The following is a 16,549-nucleotide window of genomic DNA, read 5'->3' on the forward strand; positions in this document are numbered from 1 at the left end:
ATATATTAGGAAATTGAGGTTCAGAGCTGTTAGATAATAGGCCCAAGGTGACCCAGTTCGAAGGTGGTAGAGATGGGTTTTGAACAAGGTCTCTCTGACTCTAAAGCTATGCCATTAGTCAGCTGTGATCTGTGCACCAGTAGACAGGCTCATTTTTGAATAGTCTAGCTTTTATATCAGAGAAGGCAATAGCACCCCACTCCAGCACTCTTGGCTGGAAAATCCCACAGACAGAGGAGCCTGGTAGGCTGCAGTCCATGGGGTCGCTAAGAATTGGACACGACTGAGCGACTTCACTTTCACTTTTCACTTTCATGCATTGGAGAAGGAAATGGCAACCCACTCCAGTGTTCTTGCCTGGAGAATCCCAGGGACGGGGGAGCCTGGTGGGCTGCCGTCTATGGGGTCGCACAGAGTCGGACATGACTGAAGCAACTTAGCAGCAGCAGCAGCAGCTTTTATATACTTGCTTTTGTGTATTGTGTTAACAATTGCATACACAGCATCTTAAGAAGGTTTTTCCATAGCAACTAAGGTAAAGTGTACATATGTACCTTCTAACAGACTAGTAATTAGCTTTAAATAAAAAAGATCACATAGTTTTCCAGATTCCCTTAAACTGAGGGACACTAATATTTCTAGATTGAATTAGTGTGAAACTTTTCATTATATAAAATGGACTTTTTTTTTTTTTTTTTTTTTGAATTGTGAATTACTCTTAAATTTTCAGGAGACTTTTCACTTTGTCTTCTTCCAAGTTGTCAGTGTTCTTGGTATCTAATTATAGGATGGATAAGAATTTAGCCAGAAATTCCCCAAATTTCCCTGACTGTCCTTTGAGAAGTCATTTAGGTGCCTTAGGAAAAGGTATCATTAACTGTTCTTGAATCAATCAACTATTACAGATTCTAATAAAAGGGCAAATAATCTATACAAATGTAGCAGACTGAAAATATAAAATTATTCCCATATTTATTCAAATAATGGTTTTCAGATGGGGAATGGATGTGAAGATGGAGGGTATTTGGACTATATGGGCCTCACCTCTGCACCTTTGAGACTCAGTTTTCTTGAACTGCTGTTACTGTGAAAGTGCTCACAATTTCTCAGCATTAGAGGTGGGAGTGCAGAAAAAATATTTAAGAAGCATTACTTTTCTTATGGTACCTTCTTAGAAACTCTGGGCTCAAGATGACATAGATCAAAGAGATGTTGATCTTGGTTGATAGATGCAGGTGGTTATAATATCAGGAACTCTTCGTATTCATTTTCTAGTCTGTCTTTGACTCTGATGCTCTGCTGGTTAAGTAATTTAAAGGACAAATGGTACTCTAGTCTCTTGCAATTCATCAGTGCTTTGTCATTGCTCTTAGGATGAAGTCCAAACCACTTTGCTTATGAGACTTCATGATCTGATCCATGCTAAATCTTACTCATCTGACTTTACATTTATTGTGTTTAATTTATTTGAACCTCAAGTAGTAAGTTGTTTCTAGTGCCTGTGAATGTTTTTCAGCAAGAGCATTTTGAATAGAATTTCTTAATAACATGACATTATGGTTTCATATGTTCCTTACTTTGGATCTAAACCAGTTCTTTTTCTCACTTCCTCATGTAGGTCCACATGAAGTATTTTATGGGAAATCAAGTTCTAAAGGTCTTTGCAGCAAAAGATGATGAGGTGAGTTGACAGTAGGTCTTTGAGGCAGGGCCACAGAATTGAATTGTCATTTTAAGTGAGTTGTTTGGGGCTTTTATAGTTTAAAATAACATTAATTCTTGCAACAGCAGTGGGAAAATTCACTGACTTTTAGCTTTGAAAAAGGAGAAGTGATAAATGAATTTGTCGTAGCATGAGCACAAGGCCTGAGAACATAGACCTGCAATTGGAGATCAGGTGAATATTAAAAACGAAAACGTTCGAGAAAATACATTTAATTTGGGGATCTCATGGTCACAGGTTCAGGAAGTGTGGCATTAGGTTAATATTTTCATTTTCATAAGCAGAACATTCAGTGCTGGCTTGAACTGAACAAAGCTTGAACTGAACTGGAGGTAATGAAATTCCAGCTGAGCTATTTCAAATCCTAAAAGATGATGCTGTGAAAGGGCTGCACTCAGTATGCCAGCAAATTTGGAAAACTCAGTAGTGGCCACGGGACTGGAAAAAGTCAGTTTTCATTCCAGTCCCAAAGAAGGGCAATGCCAAGAATGTTCAAACTGCCAAAGTACACTTATTTCATTTGCAGCAAAGTAATGTTTAAAATTTTTCAAGCTAGGCTTCAACAGTTCATGAACCGAGAACTTCCAGATATTCAAGCTGGATTTAGAAAAGGCAGAGGAAGCAGAGATCAAATTGCCCACATCCGGTGGATCATAGAAGAAGCAACAGAATTCCAGAAAAGCATCTATTTCTGCTTTACTGATGATGCTAAAGCCTCTGATTGTGTGGAAACAAACTGGAAAATTCTTAAAGACATGGGAAAACCATACCACCTTACCTGCCTCCTGAGAAACCTGTATGCAAATCAAGAAGCAACAGTTAGAACTGGACATGGAACAATGGACTGGTTAAAAATTGGGAAAGGAGTGCATCAAGGCTGTATATTGTCACCCTGCTTATTTGACTTATATGCAGAGTACATCATAGAAATGCCAGGCTAGATGAAGCACAAACTGAAATCAAGATTACAGGGAGAAATATCAATAATAACATCAGATATGCAGATGACACCACCCTTATGGCAAAAGCGAAAAAGGAACTGAGGGGCCTCTTGATGAAAGTGAAAGAGGAGAGTAAAAAAGCTGGCTTAAAACTCAATATTCAAAAAGCTAAAATCATGGCATTCAGTCCCATCACTTCATGGCAAATAGATGGGGAAACAATGGAAACAGTGACAGACTTTATTTTTCTTGGGCTCCAAAATCACTGCAGATGGTGACAGCAGTCATGAAATTAAAAGACACTTGCTCCTTGGAAGAAAAGCTATGACCAACCTAGACAACATATTAAAAAGCAGAGACATTACTTTGCTAACAAAGGTCTGTCTAGTCAAGGCTATGGTTTTTCCAGTGGTCATATATGGATGTGAGAGTTGGACTATAAAGAAAGCCGAGCGCCGAAGAATTGATGCTTTTGAACTGTGGTGTTGGAGAAGACTCTTGAGAGTCCCTTGGACTGCAAGGAGATCAAACCGATCAATCCTAAAGGAAATCAATCCTGAATATTCATTGGAAGGACTGATGCTGAAGCTGAAGCCCCAGTACTTTGGCCACCTGGTGTGAAGAATTGACTCATTGGGAAAAGACCCTGATGCTGGGAAAGATTGAAGGCAGGAGGGGAATGGGATGACAGAGAATGATATGGTTGGATGGCATCACTGGCTTAATGGACATGAGTTTGAGCAAGCTCCAGGAGTTGGTGAAGGACAGGAAAGCCTGGCATGCTGCAGTCCATGGGGTTGCAAAGAGTCGGAAATAACTGAGCGACTGAACAACAGCAACAAAGCATCCTGAAGATCCACTTACTCACTGGATAGCTTCCATCATTGAGAAATCGGTCTTATTCTCTTTGCCCCTTTCTTTTCATTCTCTTCTACATCCTAAGAGATTGTGTTTTCAGGCTGTTTTCTGTCTGACTAACAACCCATGACTGTTGCATCCTATGTGCACACCTGCCCTCTCTACAAATATTTCCTATGCAGTCTTCAAGTCTGAACTCGCTTGGAAATTTTGATGTTAACTGGAAGCTTACCATCCTGTGTCTGTTTCAGACTACTTAAACAGGTCTCCAAGTTCCAGAAGTTATTTATATTTGGAACTGGTAAACGGGATGCAGAAGGCTTGTTTGGGTGGTGGTGTTAGGGATCTAGTCCCCCCTTTTACCCTCACCTCTGAAAGGTAGCTGGCTGCTGATTTAGTGAATGGATATGCCAATATCCATTAGAACAGTAAAATTAAGAGAAGAAAATGCTTGGCTTCCACTCAGTGTTGGATTTGTTAATGCACAGTAGGTGTATGCGACTTCTCAAATTTGAAACTCCTACTTCATGGATTTCTCCTGAATCAAATCCTTTTGGGAATCATGCAGTTCTAGTATATGTTGTCAACACAACTGCATTTTTAACTTCTGCCAAAGTTTTAACTCCAGCTTAATGTGCTTTTACCTAGAGAAAATTTTGATCACTTCGTGTGATTGCTGGGTATGAGTAAGAAAAGTCACGTCACAAAGCCATGTTAGCACATGTCATTGTCTAGACTTGCTAGCTCAGGTCAGGGCAGCCTTGTGGCTTGTATAGTTCACATCCAGCCTTATACGGAACCTATAGATCACAGGGTCACTTTGTGTCACTCAAGAAAAAAAAAATTATTCTACTAATGGCAGAGGGCTACTCTGTGGTGTCAGTTCTTGATGTCATACTCAAAGAATAATATTAACTAGTTGGAGCTTAATGAGATAAGCTGAGGAAGAAAGAAATTGTCATGGAAATTTTCAGTAAAAGATAACATGGAGAATACTTGTGTAGGTAGCAGGGAAGTAGGAGGGATGAGGGATGTGATAGCCTTCTTCAGATACTTAGCGGGTTATCATATGAAGCAGGAGCTAGACTCTGCTTCCTGCCAGGGGGTAAATTGGAACCAACAAGTGGTCGTTTTGTTCACAATGAAGAATTATTTTATCAACAAGGATTACTGTCTCCATATGGATTGGTTCCTTGTGAGATGGTCCAGTCCCCATCCTGTAAGTTTCTAAGCAGAGTCTCCATCAGTCAGATGTGGGGAAGGCAAGTCCTTCATCATGTGGGTTGCCAAACTAGATGAATACTTCTGTTTTCAACTCAAATATTCTAGGAATCTATGAATATATTCCTTTTTAAGAATATTTTCTTCGGTTATTAGCATTTTTTTTTTACAGAGACTCTACACTTAGGCCCTGGTTTTCACTGTGTGGAAGAGAAGTGGAGGAGAAAGGAGAGGAAATGGAGCCTTAGTTGAGTTTCCCACAAGTGTAGTGTTGTGTGAGAGCAGACGCTCGGGACCCCATCCTTCCTTCTTTAAATATCCCAGTTGGTTCTATCAAAGACATCCAAATAAAAACTTGCAGATATATTGGAAGTAATCTCTTTTTTAGTTTCCCACTGTGCTGATATGGTCTCTTGTATGGGACTTGTTAGAATATATACATTCTGTGCTTGGTACACTTGGCGATGGACAGGGAGGCCTGGTATGCTGCAGTCCATGGGGTCATAAAGAGTCGGACATGACTGAGCGACTGAACTGAAGACATTACTTAGCCAAGAGTAGGCACTAAGTTAATACTCCTTGAACTGAAAAGGTAATCACTCTATCATGACATCTGTAGAGGATTTTGATGGCAAGATGTTGATATCATCGGTTTTTTTGTGGAGGAGATGGGAATATGCATAGCTAACATTGATGGAAGTTAGCTGTGGCCTCTGAGAAAAATACAAAGTGTTTGAGAGGTTAGGGAGAGGAGGGAGGGCTTAGTAAAGCAGATCTGAAATGGACTGCTTGTCAGTTTGCTGATTCTTGAGGATGGGTTCGAAGCTTGAGAGCCCAAGCTTGAGAAGCTTGGGAGAGAGTTTTGGGGAGAGCATTCCAGTGAGGAGAAATTGTACATGGAAAAAGCTACTGGGGCAGGAAAGCACAAGACTTGCCTGTGAATAATGATCTGCTCTACCAAGGCTGAGAAAGAGGTACCTGTGGAGGTTTTTATGGAAGAGAGTGACATAGTCAGCTCTCAGAACAGGGGACACCATGATGGAACAGGGCGGATAGAATGTGAAAAATGGCATAAAAGTAGAATTTGTAGAGCTTGATGAACACTTGAAGTTGAAGGACAGTAGGCAGGCCTTATCAACAACTTTTGGACTTCTCATTTGGAAGTGATGTTTGTAGAAGGAAGGGAGTACAGGTGGAGAAGAGGGGAGTGATACTAAAGTTAGTTTTGGTCATGGACAGTTTGAAATACCTGAGGTATAACTGTACAAGTTATCTACCAACTAGTAGGCTGTGTAAGTCTAGATCTTAGGAGTTTTAAAGCTGAATATACAGATTTTTGATTCATCAACTCATGGGACTGGATGAAAGAAATTGTCACCAAAGTAGAGTTCTTTGAGAGGAGGAGAGAAGGGCCAAGAGCAGAATTTCAAGATTGGAAGACAAGAAGAGCTGGGGGAATAGTGGTCCACAAAGGTAGAATAACCAGAGGAGAGTGTTACTTCTGAAGCCAAAGAAGGAGAAAGTGTAGAGAAAGAGGGATGGTCAGATGCTACTGAAAGGTCAAACAGATAGAATGGAAACTAAGAGTTTGGCAACTTGGAGATCACAGGGCACTTGAGAGTAGTTTCAGGAAGGAAATGGCTACGTAGCTGGTTTAGATTGAAGAATAATTGTGTTCTAAGTGGTGAAACAAGAAGATTATTTCATGAAATTTAAAGATGAAGGAAAAGAAGGTTACAGATAGTAATTTACGGAGAGAGGGCAAAGAAAAATTTTGTTTAGAGTTAGGTATAAATTCAGAGGAGGGGGAAAGTTGAAGGAAAAAGAGCATATAACAAAGTTCCCGAAGAGCTACAGTAAATGTGATCAAATGCAGTGTAGCCTTCAAGTGGATAGAGGGGTATTTAATATCCGAAACAGGGAGAAAGTGGATAGCAATCTTACAAGTATTCAGTTGTGCTGTGAAAATCCTCACATGTTGGACACATACTAACACAAACATCTCTCTTACTAGGCGGCAGCAGTTGCCCTCTCCTCCCTGATTCATGCTTTGGATGAATTAGACATGGTGGCCGTGGTTCGATATGTTTACAACGAAAGAGCTAATCCTCAAGTTGGTGTGGCTTTTCCTTTGATCAAGGACGCATATGAGGTAGAACCTGCAAGTCGTTTATTCATATTAATTTTTTCCCTTCAGTTGCTTTATTCTAAACAGTGTTTTTCAACTGTTCATGTGCATGGGAGGTACTGAGGGGATCTGGTTAAAATGCACATTCTGATTCTGTAGCTCTGGGGAGGGGGGTTGCCTGAAATTCTGCATTTCTCACCCACTCCCACCTAATGCTGAGACTGCTGGTCTGGGAATCACACTTTCAGTTGCAGTGAAAGAACATAAATTACAACAGTGTACAAGGAGCTTCCTAATAAAACAACTAGTAAAGGTTGACTATGACTTACCGTTTGCCCAATCCAGTGACTTCCTCTCCATTCTCATCCTTCCTGATGTCTCAGAACCTCAAGGGAATACAGATTACTTCCCTTTTTACAATAGTCTTTACTATGGATAACGGCTGAGGGTGTGATTTTCTTGTGATCCTGCTGAATTTACATTTTTTAGGGCTGTCCTGTTGAAAATACAGATCTGGATTCCTTGCCATTTCCTGTGTCTCAGAGAACTCACTGTGGCAGAAATGGAAGAGAAGGCAGGTATCCTGACTTCCACGTCAGCCTGCCAGTCACCTTGACTCTTCTCATCTGTTGTGTTAGTCATGTGTTTTGTAGATATTTGATAGTCTTTCTTTGAGCATTTCTTTTATATTTACTATTTTTGTACTGTTTGGAGTTGTGTACAGCTAATCACAGGGCTTCCCAGGTGACTCAGTGGTAAAGAAACCACCTGCCAAGCAGGAGCCACGAATTCAGTCCCTGGGTCAGGAAGGTGCCCTGGAGAAGGAAGTGGCTACCCACTCCAGTATTCTTGCCTGGGAAACCCCATGGACAGAGGAGCCTGGCGGGCTACAGTCCATGGGGTCGCAGGAGTCAGACACGACTGAAACAGCAGCGGCTCATAGCAGAGATCAGAACACGCCGCTCTCCATGTCCTGTACTTTTGCCGTCTAATTTTTTAAATCCTTCTGTTGAGCCATTTTCATAGCATTTGGGATCAGCTTTAAATTTTTCCATTAATTCAGTTGTCTCTGTTTTTATCTCCGCTGTTTCTCATTAGTGTTTAGTGTACATACAGCTGCCTTTCATGGAAGATTTGCGCCAGTACATGTTTCCATCCTTGAAAAATAATAGGAAATGCACTCCCACAGGTGAGTTTATTTCCGTTTTGCTCACTGATTTGCTCTAAACGCAGACTGGGGGAAACCACCTGTCTTTAGTCGTGTTTGAGGGCTAGGATTTCACAGGGTGGGATTATAGTTGACCCTTGCACACTGAAGAGGTTTGGGGCACTACTCCCCCAGTTGAAAATCCATGTATAACTCTACAGGGCCCTCAATATTCACAGATCTGTATCTGTGGATTCAACCAATCTCAGATTGTATAGAAATGTACATATTTACTTGTAATCCACATGTAAGTGGATCTGAGCAATTCAAACCCATGTTGTTCAAGAGTCAACTGTAGTTGGTTTCCAATCACAGCGGTATACAGTAATGATGAAAGGTGATTTTTTCCCCAGTAGTAGGGATAGGTTTGCTCCAAACATTCTCCAGCATCCCCCTTCTGACTTAGAGGTTGTATCTAGGGAGCAGTTTAATGGAAATGGATGTACATTCTCTAATTATGAGCAAAGGGTTTGTTCTTCAGTGCAGTGAATTGACACATGGTATCAAACTTTGACTAGTGTCCTGCATAAAATATGATGTAACTTTAACCATACTTTTCTCTTTGCCCTTTCTTCCTAGTTCACATTTTCAGTCCAAGTCCTGTTGCTCTTTATTGCCAGGAGTTACTGGGAGCTTAATGAGAAGAGGCCTTTATTAAGCATCTGGCTGCAGATGTCAGGATGCTATACACAGTGATTCTCACACACATAGATCCTGTCTTCCGTAAATCTCACAGTTTAAGACAATTATCATAGATTTAATAGTGGGCTGAAATAGAGAACATACCAAAAAGAACACAGAATGATGAATAGATGTTTTAGTTGACAGCTTTAAATCTGCCTTGGTGTAGGATGAGGGAGCTGTGAGGTGAGTTCAGAACTGGGTGCTCTCTGTATGTTGGGAGCAGGGTGTAGGAGAAGAGCCAATAATCAAATCCGCCATGTGGAGTCAGGCATGGACTTGAATGTGTAGAAGATGCCAGTGTATTATAATATTCCGTCTTTTCCTCTTGATAATTCCAAACTTTAAATGAGAAGAACATTTAAAAAAGAGAACTTTGTTGAGAGAGAACCTAATAGATACAAATCACTCAGGATCTAAAACATTATTTTTCGATCCGTTGATTTATTTCCTGTGAGTTGACACTTTTGTTTGCATTTGCTCCATTGGAAAAATAGATCATTAAAGCTGTTTGACATATTTCCCAAGTCAACATTTATGTAAGGGTGTGTGATGCCAGCGTGGTCTGGGCTGATACTAGCCTGGAGTAGCAGATGGAAATCACTGAATATTCACCCACACAGTTTCCACCTCCTTCTTACTGCCGAGTGGACCCTGCAGTCGTCAGTATGAGATGGTGCCTGAAGCCTCCGTTAGAAAGTGAAAAAATGGAACAGAAATGTCTCATGATAAATGTCTGTATGCTCATTCCTTTTGTAGTAGCTGTCTGAAAGGGATGTTTGAAAGATGAAGAACAGAAGTAAATAAACTTTAAGGAGCTGCATACTCTTTTCTGCCTTTTTGCCTAGTGGCTGTGAATGATCCCAGAATAGCACTTCAGCTTTTTAACAGCTGAACTGCCATATGAATCAGCAGAATGAAAGTTCCTTGTGGTAGTTTAGGTAGAAGCATTTTGGGGAGAGTTGCTTTGGGCTGTGCCATTTTTATTGACTTTGTAGATTTTTACTGGGAAGAGCTTGCTTTCTATCTGGTATCTGACCGACGTAAAGAAGAGGACACCAAGTTTCTGTTCTCAAAGATCCTTAGAATTTGCCTGGAGTGGGGTAAGACATGTATGCAGGACATTTTTCCAAAGAAGACATACATATGAATGGCCTGCAGACACATGAAAAGATGCTTGACATCACTAATCATCAGGGAAATGCAAGTTAGAACCACATCTGTCAGAATAACTATCATCAAAATGACAACAAATAACATGCTTGTGAGGATGTGGAGGAAAGGGAAACGCAGGGCACTGTTGTTAGAATGTAAATTGGTGCCGCTTCTATGGAAAACAGTATGAAAATTTCTCAAAAAATTAAATTTTTACCATACTATCCAGCACTTCTGATTCTGAATATTTTCCCACAGAAAACATAAACACTAACTCAGAAAGATATATGTATGCCTATGTTCATTGCTGCATTATTTACTGCAGCCAAGATATGGGAGCAACTTAAATGTCCATCAGTCAGTGAATGAACAAAGAAGATGTGATACACACACACACACACACACACACACACAGAGTGGAGTATTACTCATCTATAAAAAATAACTAAATCTTGCCATTTGCAGCATGGATGAACCTAGAATGTATTGGGTGGGTTTTTTGGTTACATTTTATGGAAAAACCTGAACAAACTTACTGGCCAACCCAGTATTATTCCAGGTGAAATAAGTCAGAGAAAGAGAAATATGGTATGATTTCACTTAAATGTGGAATCTAAAAAACAAATGAGCAAACAAAACAGAAACAGACTCAGATACAGAGAACAAACTGGGGGTTGCTAGAGGGAAGTAGAATAAGAGGATGAGTGTAATAGGTAAGAGTGATCAGAGGTAAAAACCTTTAGTTATGAAATAAGTCACAGGGATAAAACACTTTTTACATTGCGAATATAGTCAGTCAGTTCAGTCACTCAGTTGTGTCCGACTCTTTGCAACCCCATGGACTGCAGCATGCCAGGTTTCCCTGTTCATCACCAACTCCTCGAGCTTGTTCAAACTCATGTCCATCGAGTTGGTGTTGCCGTCCAACCATCTCGTCCTCTGTCATCCCCTTCTCCTCTTGCCTTCAATCAATCAAGCATCAGGGTCTTTTCCAGTGAGTCAGTTCTTCACATCAGGTGGCCAAAGTATTGGAGCTTCAGCTTCAGCATCAATCCTTCCAATGAATATTCAGGGCTGATTTCCTTTAGGATTGACCGGTTGGATCTCCTTGCAGTCCAAGGGACTCTGAAGAGTCTTCTCCAACACCACAGTTCAAAACCATCAATTCTTCGGTGCTCAGCTTTCTTTATGGTCCAACCCTCACATCCATACAGGACTACTAGAATATAGTCAATCATATTGTAATAACTTTGCATGGTGACAGATGGTAACTAGATTTATTATGTTGGTGATTTTGTAATGTTTAGAAATACTGAATCACTACATTATACACCTGGAGCTAATGAAATGTAGATCAATTCTACTTCAATTAAAAATAGATAGGCATGCAAGTCTATGTGATTAATGCCATGAGATTTGTAAAAGGAAAGAACTCTATCTGCCTTGAGAGCTTGTAAAAGAATCCACTCCCTCTGGTCCAGTGACGTCTTCCTGTTAAGTTGGTATACTCCAATGCAGGTTATGTTAAATCCTTATAAAGCTGATGTTTCGTTACCAAAGGAATGTTTTTCTCCTTTGCCAGTTACTAGTTTTTTTAATGTCAACTCAAGGGCTTCCCTGGTGGCTCAGACAGTAAGGAGTCTTGCTGCAGTGCAGGAGCCCTGGGCTCAATCCCTGAGTGGGGACGGTCCCCTGGAGAAGGAACTGGCACTGTAGTATTCTTGCCTAGAGAATTCCATGGGCAGAGGGGCCTGGTGGGCTACAGTTCATTGGATCTCAAAGAGTCAGACACAACTGAGTGACTGACACTTCACTTTTTCCACAAATACCCAGTATTTTGAATTACCATATGGAAGGTGGGTTTTGACTGTGGTGCATTCCTCTAGAGCACTTTTGATAAGATAACCCGTTGTCAGAAGTTCATCAATTAGTAGACCTCGGAAGTACCTAAGAGAACAGCTATTCTAAATAGCTCTCTTTGCCAATAAGAAAACTGAGGCTAAGGTTAAATGACTTACGTAACTGGAAAATGCTTTTGGCAGGGCCAGGACTGTCTATCCTGCCAATGTTGCTGTGAACATCTATGAATGGAAGGCATTTGTTTGGGAGACTATGGAACTAATCATTGTTTCTTTTTGCTGCTTTGTTCATCCTTGTGTTAGAGGCACAGTTGAGTGCTGTTGATGCTTTGATTGACTCCATGAGCTTGGTGCAGAAAGATGAAGAGGAGGGCAGCATTGAAGACTTATTTCCAACCAGCAAAATCCCAAATCCTCAATTCCAGAGACTGTTTCAGGTGAGAGAGGAAAGATGAACCAATCACAGACTTTTTTTTTAGATGAAAGAGAGCAGAGTGAAAAGTTAGGGCAATTGGCTGGTCCAAGTCAAATCAAGAGCTCAGTTGCTCTGTTTAATGAAAGATTAGCACCTTTCTCTTCCTACTGAAAAGCGATTAAAAAAATACTCTGAATTTTTAGAAAGAAAGAAGTAAATTTCTGATATTCCTAAATATTTTTTTCTGAGAGAAGGCTAGATTTTTGGTTTTGTGTCTTAAATAGGAGGGCAAAATAAAAAGCAGATTCTTCTGTTATATATATAAATATATTTATTTATATATATATAAGTATATATATATATATTTTAACAGTTTCCTCCTATGTTTTATGTGAATGAGACTTTTCATTGTTTTTTAATATTCAAATAGTAGGGGATTTTTTAGGGACTGTGTAGTATATAACCTTGACTTCCCTGGTAGCTCAGATGGTAAAGCGTCTGCCTACAATGCGGGAGACCTGGGTTCAATCCCTGGGTCGGGAAGATCTCTTGGAGAAGGAAATGGCAACCCGCTCCAGTATTCTTGCCGGGAAAATCCCATGGATGGAGGAACCTGGTAGGCTACAGTCCATGGGGTCGCAAAGAGTCGGACATGACTGAGGAGAAGTGTTAGAAGTCAGATAGAGAGGTTATAGTATGAACTTATTAAACAGTAACTAAAGAAAAATTTAAATTTCTGAATCTTGGTCCAAGGGAATTAGAAGATGGAGATTGAATTAAAGGAAACTGGGAACTTGATCGGAGAAGGCAGTGGCACTCCACTCCAGTACTCTTGCCTGGAAAATCCCATGGACGGAGGAGCCTGGTAGGCTGCAGTCCATGGGGTCGCTAAGAGTCGGGCAAGACTGAGCGACTTCACTTTCACTTTTCACTTTCATGCATTGGAGAAGGAAATGGCAACCCACTCCAGTGTTCTTGCCTGGAGAATCCCAGGGACAGAGGAGCCTGGTAGGCTACCGTCTATGGGGTTGCACAGAGTCGGACACGACTAAAGCGACTTAGCAGCAGCAGCAGCAGGGAACTTGATAAGGGAGCTGACTTATACGATGGAAGGGGAGGGATGGACCACTGATGAAGGTTGGTCCCGGTCCTGGAATAACCTGGTGACAGCAGGACATAGGCATCTCTGAACCCACAGAGGTGTGAAAAGTCACCAGCAGCTTCTCTAGGCAGACTTTTCCCTGAAGGGGAGTGAAGGGCCTACTCTTAGGACAGGTGGGGAGAGGCAAGGAGGTGGGAATGGAGGCTTCATATTGGGGGTCCACTGATTGCCCCTTTGACTCATTTCTCAAAGCATCCTTAACTAACTCAAGTCCATGTTAGGGCCTGTTATGATTTTATGGGCTCTTCTACTCAAAAGAAGCTGCCTAGTTTTTTGATACTACGTGGTTTCCTTTAAACTTCCTTTAAAAAAGTCTTTTGTTTAAAATCAGTACTGTGAAGCTTAACAGGTCAAGATCTGACTCAGTAAGTACTTTTGTATTCTAAGTATAATCAAGTATAAATTACTTGTATAAATTCCTTTGCTGTCTTTGACAAGTGGACTTCAAGACCTGCTGTTCTTGACAAATGGCCATTGCCACTTGACAGAGAAGGGAGGAATAGATTAGTCGGTATGGAAAGCTTGCAGAAACAGGTCACCGTGAAAAATAGAAACTTCTAATACTTGGTAGATTTATCAAGGGTGGGTACTGACCAGATGCAAGCCATAAATGCAGGCATTGTTATCTTTTAAAGCTTTAAGAACTGGCAACTTTGATTTTTACAACCTACTAACTTTGTTTTCTTTTGTGGGGGTGAGTTTTTAATATGGCTTATCTGTATAAAGAAGTATCATTACTGGGGTATTTATAAATTGAATTCACTTTTTATACAACAAACATTGGGTACTCCTAGTGTATGAAGGCAATGGCACCCCACTTCAGTACTCTTGCCTGGAAAATCCCATGGATGGAGGAGCCTGGTAGGCTGCAGTCCATGGGGTCGCTAAGAGTCGGACACGACTGAGCTACTTCCCTTTCACTTTTCACTTTCATGCATTGGAGAAGGAAATGGTAACCCACTCCAGTGTTCTTGCCTGGAGAATCCCAGGGACTGGGGAGCCTGGTGGGCTTCCATCTATGGAGTCGCACAGAGTTGGACACGACTGAACCAACTTAGCAGCAGCGGCAGCAGTATATGATGTGCTGGAGATACTGGAAGCTCACTACCTGAAAGGACTCCTCCAGGGGAATGAAAGAGAATAGAGATAAGAGAGGAATAGAGAGTAGAGTAGTAAAATTCATAGGCTCAACAGTGATGGGGTACAAAATGCTGTGGGAATAAGAGGAAAGAGAGATTCTTGCAAGTGAGTGACTTAGGAAGATTTCATGAAGGAGTAAAGCTGATGGGTGATGTGACGAGAGCATGCCAGGCAAAAGTAGTAGCACATGGGAAAACCAGAAAACACAAGAAGTGTGATGTATTTACACAAAGAGTTCCATTTGGCTGGGAAATAGGCTCTATGGGAAAACGATGGGAAAGGTAGCAGGTAGCAGGCAGGTCATGAAGAACCAGTAATTTGGGTTTCTATCCCATAGGCAGTGGGAAATCAGTAAAGGCTGTTGTCAGTAGGCAGGTGACGAGAATTTTAGAAAATAGGTCTGATGGTGGCACAGGAGATGGGCTAGAGACCAGTTAGGAAACCTGCAGTGTCCCCTAGGAAGACTTGAGTTACAGCAGTGACAGAGAGTAGAGAAGAGAAAATTTAGAAGCCAGAGTGGATAGACTTTAAGGGATTGGGTGGTGGCTGATGAGAAATAGAAATTGAAGAAAACAGAATCCTAACTTGGACCACTGGAGGGGTGATGTCACCATGAATTAGGATAAGGAATATAGAGCGAACAGATAGAAAAGGTAGTTCATGTATTCTTGCAGGTGTTCAATTTGAGTTATCTGTCGGCTATTCCCGTACAGACACTCGGGCTGAAGCTGGAAATAGGGGTGCAAAGCCCAGGAGAGCCTTCAGGACTAAATGTCTATACATTTGAGAGCCCTCCTCATTTAGATAGAAACAGAAGTGAATGAGGTCACCTGGGAGAGTGTTGAGTGACAAGGGCAGAGAACAAAGTCCTGAACACCGGTGTGACTGGACGATTAGGGAGAGACAGAAAGGCTGCTAATCAGTGTTCCTACTTCCCTGCATCCTGCCGCCCCCCACAAGCTCAGAGAGGTAGAAAGAACTAGAAGGGTGTTGGAGTCAGACGTTGCGCAGTGGTGAAGAGAGCTGAGCCTGGCAAAGGGCCTCTGGGGTTTGTAGTGATGTCTGATGACTTCAAGTATCCTGTGGCAGTGGAGTGATGGGGCAGGAGCCAGGTTACAGAGCCTGGAGGAGAAAGCCGCACTGATGAAGGGGAAGAGAGAGAGAGGAACCAGGAAGCTACAGGAGGAGGTAGGACCCAGGAAGACTTTTCTTTTTTTTTTCTTACATGTATACCTGTGGCGGATTCATTTTGATATTTGGCAAAACTAATACAATTATGTAAAGTTTAAAAATAAAATAAAATTTAAAAAAAAAGTCTTATAACTAAGGGTGAATGAGCTGGGAGTAGAGGGCAAAAGGGAGGAGAGGTTAACCATCAACTCGTTGGCAGGAGGAGTTTTAATTCTAACTTTAGAAAGAAATGCTGAAAAATATCCTTTGTCAAGTGTACAGTTACTACTGCCTTTTAAATAATTGATACCTGGTTGCTAAAATCAACATATTAGTAACTTATGAGCTAGCCATGTGGCCTGAAGTTTTTATTTTTTATTCCTCTAGTCTTTTTCAAATTGTAAAAGTCACATAAAGGAAAATAGTTGCTTAAAGGAGAAATTAAGTAGACTGCGGACTGGACTGAGATCTCAGCGTCTTGGCTACTGAAAAGTATGATTTTCTCATAACCTGTTTTTTTTTAATAAATTGAAATTTTTTTATTGAATTTTTACCCCACTGAGCCTTATTTAAAATGTGACCTTTGAGAAAACATGAGAGTTTGATGGTTTTGAATATCTCTTGTGGGTTCCTTATTACTGACTTAAGGATAATGATACTATTTGAAAGAATTGCCTAGAATTCACAGTTCTTTCCCCTAAAATGTCACTTGACTATCACAGATAGAATCTCCTAGAGTATTTGAGAGGTAGTGTGCTGTGTTGGGTATTGGATTTCTGCTTACTTCTTTTGGGCTTTCTAAATTGTTTTAGATATTTTAATGACTGACCTGAGGCAGAGTGTGGTGAATTATAAATTATTCATGAGAAGGTCAGGGTAGATTCACAGA

The 16,549-nt window shown here is 41.0% G+C and overlaps 1 protein-coding gene across 4 annotated transcripts in view; it reads left to right on the forward strand.

Annotated features, from left to right (window-relative positions):
- The window catches only part of XRCC5 (X-ray repair cross complementing 5), an 84,318-nt gene that overhangs the window by 22,010 nt on the left and 45,759 nt on the right, over nucleotides 1-16,549 (forward strand). For all 4 annotated transcript variants that reach the window (XM_055573415.1, XM_055573412.1, XM_055573413.1 and 1 more), the window contains exons 10-13: nucleotides 1,619-1,681; nucleotides 6,758-6,895; nucleotides 7,970-8,060; nucleotides 12,077-12,210. In XM_055573415.1, coding sequence (XP_055429390.1) covers nucleotides 1,619-1,681; nucleotides 6,758-6,895; nucleotides 7,970-8,060; nucleotides 12,077-12,210 — 426 coding nt within the window. The remainder of the gene's footprint in view (nucleotides 1-1,618; nucleotides 1,682-6,757; nucleotides 6,896-7,969; nucleotides 8,061-12,076; nucleotides 12,211-16,549) is intronic.

Source organism: Bubalus kerabau, chromosome 3 (assembly GCF_029407905.1).
Source record: "Bubalus kerabau isolate K-KA32 ecotype Philippines breed swamp buffalo chromosome 3, PCC_UOA_SB_1v2, whole genome shotgun sequence".
NCBI classification, from domain to species: domain Eukaryota; kingdom Metazoa; phylum Chordata; class Mammalia; order Artiodactyla; family Bovidae; genus Bubalus; species Bubalus kerabau.